Source organism: Gymnodraco acuticeps, unplaced genomic scaffold, assembly GCF_902827175.1.
Source record: "Gymnodraco acuticeps unplaced genomic scaffold, fGymAcu1.1, whole genome shotgun sequence".
Taxonomy (NCBI): domain Eukaryota; kingdom Metazoa; phylum Chordata; class Actinopteri; order Perciformes; family Bathydraconidae; genus Gymnodraco; species Gymnodraco acuticeps.
Genome location: NW_022989942.1, coordinates 1,472,114 through 1,481,583, shown reverse-complemented (window position 1 = coordinate 1,481,583; position 9,470 = coordinate 1,472,114). Strand labels below are relative to the sequence as shown.

Genomic DNA, 9,470 nt, shown 5'->3' with positions numbered 1-9,470 from the left:
AAATTGAATAATTAGTTTTGATAAGTGTGTCCTACCTCTGGTCCTGGGGGCCCAGCTTGTCCTTGTGTCCCCATCTCACCAATTTTACCCTTTTGAAGTACAGAAAACACACCATTATTATATTGTGTTCACTCTGTCACAATTTAGGTAACATACGTTGGTTATATTTATTTATCGTGATCTGAATGTGAAAGCAAAGAACACACTTAGTAGTGATCAGTCACAGCATGGATACTTATTATCAGGAATCAAGGCTAAACTACGGTCACTCTGTCCAGTCATTAAACACTTAACCCTTAACCCCTACCGCTAAACGGTGCTCTCCCTCTCTCACTTCATAGTGAGTAATGCTTGCTTTTTCTACTTTGTATGAGCAGGTTGTGCAGCTACGTTTTAAAAGACACAGTAAACAACGTTTTCTTTATTTATTTGGGGGGGGGATTACTTCAATTCAAAAGCAAACAAATTAGTTCGACAAAACAATACTGAAAACTGAGTTTGGATACACTTTTACACTTCATGGAGGAACACACATTTTTCTTATAAAATTACACCCTTTTAACATTGTTCTTATTCTGATTTATGAGTAGACTGCATCTGATGCTGCATATAAACTAAATCAGGTGCTCTGGAACAGGAGAGCATATGGACTTGTTTAGAACTAGTACGGTTTCTACCTGCTTGATGGCTTCATGCAGATGTCTCGCTCATCCTAACCACTCAACACTGGACAGTGCCTGGCTCCAGAGCAATACACCTGCTCTGATATAGTAGAAATGCTCAAGCTCCAGAAACACTGATAGAGAGTAAGCTGTATCCAGCATGCTGTTCGCTGTTATAATAGTTAACACGGGTCCCCTCTCAATGCCTTACACAGCATAATAACCCAACTAATAATTTTCTCCGATACATCTCAAGTGCTAGCACTTGACACTGCACTTTCTTCGGGAAAAATCAAAGAACAGACATACAAAGGCTCCTTACATTTGAGTTTGATGCACCCAAATTCAGATGTAAGGAGGAATATATTCTTCAGTTTTGTTCCTTTCTCATGGAAGCAAACAACCAGCAAGTGTACAATAAAGCTAAAGTGTTGAGCCAAGATGACTGAACTGACAAGCTAACAAATTCTGAATGTCTTTGTAGTACATTGTTAATCGGAGTTAATTTATAAAGCGCTTTTTCAGACTTTACAACTCTTCAAAGCACTTTCATATATACAGCATTCATTCACCCATACACACATTCATCCAGATGCAGGGGCTGCCATGCAAGGTGCCCCCCGGCTCAAGGAGTCTGACCGTTGACAAACATTCACACGCCGTTTGCCATGCCATCAGAAGCAATGTATGGATTATCTTGCCCAAGGACACATCAACATGTTGTTCACGGTGGGATTTAACCTCATAGCCACAGAAGCCTACTGTTTACTTAGGTTTACCTATAAAAGTTGTTCTGTAAAGCTTGGCATGCATGCACACACAAATATACAAACATGCATTAAATGCACAAATAAACACACTTTCAGTAATGTCTACACATGTGCCCTTGGGTGTACAGACACATATCACACTCACACGAACATACCGGTGGTCCTGTTTTCCCCTTCGGCCCAGCAGGACCAGGTACACCAGCATCCCCCTGAAAGAATCAGACATAACACTATAAACTCAAACTGGTCTTACACAACATCTGTGTGTGTGTCATTTGATGTGTTACCTATCCATTTTCATATAACTGAGTGCATGCTTAGATGCTAAGACGTGTACGTGTGTGTGTGTGTGTGTGTATGTGTGTGTGTGTGTGTGTGTGTGTGTTTGTGTGTGTGTGTGTGTACATATAACAAATGTCTGATGATCTGTCTATGAATTGCAATACGTTTCAGATGGTGTTCATCTGTGTTTTACTTAAAATCTTGCTTGTGTGAGGAGAGAAGTACCTTGTCACCTTGGATTCCCATCTCTCCTGGTTCGCCCATATGTCCCACTCCAGCCTAAATTTCACAGTATCATACAGAGATATAACACTGCCCTGCCACAGTGATCACAATACGACTGTAGATAAGATATATATAAATACATGTATTAATCGTAGTGTATAATGCCAATAACATTATGCAAAACACTTGTAATATGTATCATTATGTGAGCTTGTCTATAGACACAGAAACACTGCAATAATATAAATATTTAAATCACCTTATCACCTTTCAATCCGGGCAGGCCCTGTCGTCCTGGTGGGCCCTGCCACAGTGAGAGGAGGGTAGAAGAATTAGAGAGACAGAGAGGAGAGGGGAACATTTTTGTAAGGAATCCTAATCAGACTAGACCAGAAAATGCATATGATGTTACTACATATATGAGGTGAAGAGACTTACAGTACATTTTGGACAGATTAAAATTGTTTAACTGTACTGTAAAGTATTTTTCTATAATTTAGAGCATTTGCAGGCGCAAATGTCTAACTTACCTGAGGTCCCATCAGACCAGGCAGGCCTTGCAGTCCCTCAGGCCCTGTGTCCCCCTGTAGAGGGAAGGAGGTACACAATGGAATTCATGTATCAATAACACACAGACACCCACACAATTTTCTGATACTGGCCTGGTTGTTGCCCGACACTCAATGGATTTTTTCAGACTCAATGTTTACAATTTCTTCTTGGCAGTGATGTTATTTTGACACTAACACAATCCAACCCAGAGCCTTCCTGTTACATCCCAACAACAAAACTAAGCTGTGTTGACAATGCATCCAGTTGATTTGTATGGGGCTTAGCCGTGCTCAACACCGCCAGCCCCCAATATTGGATTGGAATCGCCAGAATGTGTGTCTGGACAGCAAGAATACACCCTTTTCAAGCAAGCATGCAGTTGGTGAATGTTTATACCATTCCAGCAGCTATTATATTGTGTTGTCAGACACACAATTAAGTAAATACAACTTTTGCACATTAGTATATAGGCATGGATTCCTTTGTTATACCACGTAATGGAGAAGGGAGTAAAGCTAGAGAGACGTTGCAATTTACTCCAAGACAGTCAGGAGAAGATATTGTCTGCCCTAACCAATACACTGGGGAATAGCATAAAACTCTTAGACTATTCATTTTACTACTGCACTATTCTCTTTCCAAACTCACAATCATTCAGCTTGGCAATATGCAAACATGTTGTAGCTAGAGGTGTGTGAGTGAAAGCACATGGCTTAATGTCATCCAGGACATGTGCAGGACATACACAAATCACATGTGCCAGTCACAAGAGAGGCTTTCTACAGAGAGCACATGAACCATGACGTGCTGTAAGGTGAAAATGCACCAAGAAAAATGACTTCCTTTAAAAAAGTAGTAGGGATCTGGTACATGTACATCCCACTCTGCTGTCAGGATGCTGCCTGACAGGCGGGCAGTTAGGGATCATCATTCAAACCATTATCTCAACAAGCCACACTGGAGACAAGTGATTAAAGTCCTGACAAAAAACAGATTGTAGCATTCCTATAACACGTGTTTCAGCACAACCACTGTAACCTCAGAAAAGCTAATCAAATAAAACTCTTAAGCATAAAATGTATCATTAACTCAACAACATGTGATTATATAACTATACACACAGGCCTTAGTTTATCGTAAATATGATGAAACTGGTTGAGGTTAGAGTGGTTGTGTATTAACAGTACACACTCGTAACAACAACACTTTTGATTTACACTCAGACTGTTAATGAGTGTATGGCTGCATCAAATGTTCTTGAGTCACACACTGGGAAACACATCAATTGCAAACCAGAACTAACTCTCTGCGCTGCTCTCTGATTACGTGAAGAAAGCTACAACTTTGTGTAATTGCCTTTCCATAAATCTGGAGCCACAACAAGGGTTTGATTGACAGTGAAAGTGAAAATGAGTATTAAATATCAAATAAAAGCTCTATAATCTATCCTGTGTCAAAATCACTCAGCCGTAGAGTAAATATGAATTACACAAAGGACAGGATTAAGGAGGTGTAAGTATGTTGGCTCACTTGTTTGATTACTTAAAAGGACTTAGAGGCAATGATGATATTATATTTAACATAATATGATATATTAATGCATTTTACTGATACTAATAGATTTGTTTTGGGGGCTGTTTTTGCTTTTCACAAGATTGGCTATTTCCATAATACATATTATTGCACTGCATAAAAATCATGAGGCCATCATTAACTGTATATTTGTATCAATGCTTGATTGTGTTTAGATTTCTTCCACAAAATCTATTCATATCCATTTAAAATAAAGAAATGGAAAGAACATGTGTTGTACAAGAAAGTGTGAGCACGAATATACTAATGCTATTAGCAAATAATTCTACCACAAATGTCCACTCTCTCAACATGGGCTCTAATCATATGACAATTATTTTGGTAAAAAACATTGACATTCCAAGGCAGGCTTTAAATCAGCCAGCCTACAATCTCAGATTTTCTTTTTGCAAAATACAGGAAGAATTTCTGCACAGTATTTTCTTTTGTTATCATTACATAAGTGTGTGTACATGCATGTATGCAAATATGAACACATCACACACCATAAGTGATCTATGATGTGAATAGTGAAAACTGTGTACATTTACTTCAGACTTCTATATATTTTGATTGCTCTACAAGTTAAAGGTTTATTGTGATGATATCCATGTTTTTGTAAAAACAAAATAAAGATGGAGTGTGCCTGTTGCATGTCTGACTGTGTCTTCACTAATTGATGAGGTACAGCCAGTAGCTTAAGGGAAGGTTTAGGAAACCCCATCCATCCAGATGTGTCTAGCACACACAGAAGTACCCTTCCAGCACACCAATAAATCCCCATGCTATGGGGACAGCAAGCCAGTGTAAATGAAGCTTGAAATGAAGGCGCAGGAAAGGTACTGTATACAGTTGAATCTATTTTCATGACATGAACAGGGGGACGATTAAGAGGGGTCTGTGATCTCAGACTATTCAGCAACTGCACATTCTGCAGTGAAAGAGAGCATGTTCTCTATTAGTCCTGGTTAGATGTTGTCCGACTGCCATAATAACACAATGCCTCCCAAGACAAATGTTGTTATTGTCATTTGATATGGACCCTCAAATGTGTATATGTTTAGGGTACCTTCACTGGACCCAACCATGAAAAATGTTGGTCAAAGTCAAGGACGTCTCCATTACTTGACATGCAGGACAAACGATCACTACTGTACAGCAGGTCAGAGGGCAGCATGACAATTCACATTCATTACTTATGGAGAAACACAGCACATCCTGCCATACATCCATCATCCAAACTCAAATTGAAACTCTACAGACAGACAAGTAGGAACAAAGATGGACACTCAAGCAGTAGAAACAGATGGAACTGTGAGGCAGGGAAATGACATATTGCCTATTAGCTGTGGGAAATGTAACACATAAATACAAAATATAAGATTGCAAAACTGATACTCACCCTCAGACCAGGAAAGCCGCTAATGCCAATCCCACCAACAGGCCCCTGTGAAACATCACAGCAACATCCTAAGTACACAGGACAGGACACTTACAGTATTGCACATTCCTCATTTCCAAGGCTACATTGGAAATGCTATAGGTATAATTTAATGTTTTCATGTGAAAACACCTGAAATGAGAAAGCATCTTAACATTTCTATGTCTGAACCCACAAATCTGTATTTGTATAATTAACCTGTGATTTCCTCCACCAGGCTCCAAAACGTACAGTAATGAGACCTAGTGATAAGGTTAGTCATTAATAGACTATCTTCTGTGACTATATCAATGGAGGACAGAAAGGCAAATCACAGGCAGAGGAAGATGAAAAGGGTAAGGTAGAAAAAGAGATGTGGACAAGAGTTCTCACCTCATTGCCATCAGGACCAGGAGGCCCCCTCTCCCCCGCATTGCCAACCACACCCTGTGGAAGAAGTATATCCACACTCAATTTAAGAGGGTCAGGGCAACCACGGCCAATAATCACTTATCACTCAGTATATCAGCAGGTGAAGGTACAGGAGTTCATAAGCTTTTCCTACTTCCCTTCTGTCACTTAAAATCTATGTTTTCTGTTATGCATGACATCCAATTTTTGAATTATACATAGCACTTAACATGCTATTTCCCCAAATGGTTGATCAGAAATACATTAGCATGGTATAAAGATAATGCTCAGATAATGAAAGACATGGCAGTTTGTTTGGTGTGCCTGTGGCTTTGATCCATTTAGCCGGATGAAACAAACATTGGGCTGAATGCCGGCTTGGCAACTTCAACAGAGACGCTAAGGCTTGTTTTTAAAACATTAGGTTTTCACAGTGTGAGGGCTCAACCTTGACATTCCGTTCCTTTATATCTTGATCCGTAGTTTTACTCAATGCAGCCCAGCTACAAACTTGGCATTACATGGACTATGCCAAATGTGATTTCATAAAACAACTATAATGTGATTTGCCACAACTTGTTAAATCCGCTAAAGTAATTATTCTTCTCATATTTTCTTTCTCTTTGTACAGTTTAACCCTCCTGTTGTCTTCAGGTAAAATCTGACCGATTTACTACTTTCATCAATCATAACTTTTTTGTTTTACATTCGATTGCATTAAGGCTTTAGGATATCCTTCACAGTAGACAATTGCTGATCACCACTTTCATTGCATTTTGGATGATTTAGTCAACTTTGTAACACCCATGGTGTTCCCGGTAAAAAATGACCGCCATAAAGAAAAGGAATTAGTAACCATCCGGATCAGATAAAACACACACACAAACACCCACACACATACTCTAGATGTGTTCACATAAGGGGGTTATGTGCCCATCCCCCCATGTGAATCACACCTGGCACACGCAATACATGTTCAGTGTATATTCTTTGTATATTTACTGCAGTTTTTCATGTATACCAGTAGTCTGATACAATATTTACAGTTTGAAAGGGTGTTAAATGAAATTTGGTGATGATTAATTTTTTTTGTGTTAATGTAATAGCAGTTTAAACAGGACCAGTCAAATTTGACCGTGAACACCAAAGTAAGGGAGGGAACACGAAGACAATAGGAGGGTTAAACTGGCATTCAGAGTCCTGCTGCTAAGGCACATTCACAACAGATACAGCATACAAATGATTTAAAAAGTCCCTGTCGATGTGATCGTTGATTTCAAAGATACTGTATATTAAATGGGTTTTTACAATATGAGATAACACAGAAAAGCATGCCTGCAGCATGAAAGATACATTTTTGTGTCTGGAAGCAACCATAAACTATGGTAAGAATCTTAATTAAATTAATCATTACGTGTCTTCCTTTCAAGCCAGGTTTTCCAACAGGACCAGGAATGCCCTAGAAAAGAAAAAACAGCTGGGTTAGTGACTTAAATCTGGGATCATTAAACCCTAACACCTTTTAGTCAATTTATGGAGAACTCCCCCCCACCCCCTTTCCAATGTTACAGAGACATTTTTTGAGTAATATGGCCTATTGTGAGCCAGGTTTAAAAAATGGTTACATCACATTGAAATAATATTTCTCTTGGCACAGAAGCTGATGTGCAGAAAGCCACAACAGAGCGATAAAGACCAGGATTCCCTTAAGAGTAGAATCTCAAAAGAATAAAGGAATGAGTGACTTCATTCAGGCATTTAACCTGGACAGATAATATACATTTACCTCAAATTCTTTCCTGAAACCCAATAATTTTAAAGCCGTAAATGAAACAGCTTTACATAACAGTCACCAAGAAAACATTTTTTACACGTAGTGTGTATTTGGGTTTCTTGGACTGAAACATTACTTTGTAAAACAATGTTCTGGCATTTATTTATAAGTAGTTCAACATGAATAAAGATATTAGAACATAGCTGACTGCTAAAAGTTGATAAGGCTAAAGTGCTAAAAGAAAAAATATATATAATCTACTTAATCAAACCTCAGTAAGAAAGTACTAAGTATGCGACAAAAAAATTAAAATAACGGCATGTCCAAAGCAGTGGGAAGAAATTAATAAGAGGAAACTAGAGCTTATAAATATAAATGTTCACACATACAGGACTACATAGTACATGTTGTGGAAATAATTATCATAAGACGCCAATTAGTAACATACAGGACAAACCTCGATGTCTGTTTACCTTCTTTAAGGACACAGGCGGCTTAGCCAATAATGTTATTGTTCCCATTCTGTGACCGGTCAATACTGGGATACAGATGGTCTGTGTTGTGGGTACACTGGGACACTTCCTTCTCTGTATTTGTGGACTCCAAGGTAAAATCTTCGAGGTCATAAGTGTCCGAGGCAAGTAGCTCTGTGTTCCCACACTGTTTAGGCTATCTCCTCAAATATGTTGTTTACTCTCTGCGAAACCAGTTAGATGGGCTGGCAAGAGAGAGGCTCTCCAGAATTGACGTGGCAACTCTACCGTGAAGTCAGAACCTCTGACTCTTGGACTTGTGATGTGAATCCTCCGGCCGTTAACTCCAAATAAACCATCATGTGTTTGACATCAAAGCTACTGCTCTTCCCGTGTCTCCCTCCTGAGTCGGTGACTCCCACTGCATAGCTACACAGAAGTTTCCTCTACAGTACATACACAGCAATTGTGACTTCAACAAACATTACTCACTTTCTCCCCCTCTGGTCCGAGTGGCCCAGCAACGCCAGGAGGCCCAATGAAACCCTGGGAAATCAGCAATATGTTAAATCACAGGATAGTCTGAAAATATGTCTGCAGTGTTACAGTATCTCAATAAATTAATCTCACCACAATACTTCTATTCAGTTTAGCATAAACAGTGTATATGGCTTGTCATACAGGACCAATGGAAGACCAACACCATCATCCATAAGCTCTCTCATTTGCTCTCATGGCTTCTCCTCGGCTACACTGATGACACTCATCTGATCCTGTCTTGTCGCCGCTCTGAAACCCAAGCGCTCGTACAATACTCTGGTTGTCTGGCGATCTTAAAGATGAGCATTGTTTAGATTTGGGTTTGCTTGCTAGCAGTCTCTTCTCCCTGCTTTTGCTCACCGCCACCCGTTGATATGTGGCGTGGCGGGAATGTGTATCACATCACTGGCAGGCGCAAATCCTTGTCTTGTGCATGTGCATGACAACCCATCATCAATTTATTTATGAAAACCCTGATATACACTATCTGCTCTGTCATTCTGGACATGATGACTGAGATGTATTTTCTTAAAGGCAATATCTTGGCTGCATTCCAGATATGTATGTCAGATGGCATAAGAAGTATTCATTTTGTCACACACACACACCATAACTCACATCTTATCAGAGCATTGGCTGTCGTTGTGGCTATTTTTCACGCTGCCTGCCTCACACTGTCATACTAATCTGAGCTATCCTCTTTCTCTGGGCTGCAATGCTCCCAGTCCCATCACTCACCACCTCATTCTGTCTGCTTTCATATTTTCCTATACTGTATGTTCTTTTCAG

The 9,470-nt window shown here is 39.5% G+C and overlaps 1 protein-coding gene across 1 annotated transcript in view; it reads right to left on the bottom strand.

The window, feature by feature from the left end:
• The window catches only part of LOC117542448 (collagen alpha-1(XXIV) chain), a 90,499-nt gene that overhangs the window by 44,260 nt on the left and 36,769 nt on the right, over positions 1–9,470 (bottom strand). The window contains exons 11-19 of the mRNA XM_034210139.1: positions 8,634–8,687; positions 7,309–7,353; positions 5,877–5,930; positions 5,466–5,510; positions 2,470–2,523; positions 2,199–2,243; positions 1,940–1,993; positions 1,588–1,641; positions 36–89 (exon numbers count right to left, since the gene is read on the bottom strand). Coding sequence (XP_034066030.1) covers positions 36–89; positions 1,588–1,641; positions 1,940–1,993; positions 2,199–2,243; positions 2,470–2,523; positions 5,466–5,510; positions 5,877–5,930; positions 7,309–7,353; positions 8,634–8,687 — 459 coding nt within the window. The remainder of the gene's footprint in view (positions 1–35; positions 90–1,587; positions 1,642–1,939; positions 1,994–2,198; positions 2,244–2,469; positions 2,524–5,465; positions 5,511–5,876; positions 5,931–7,308; positions 7,354–8,633; positions 8,688–9,470) is intronic.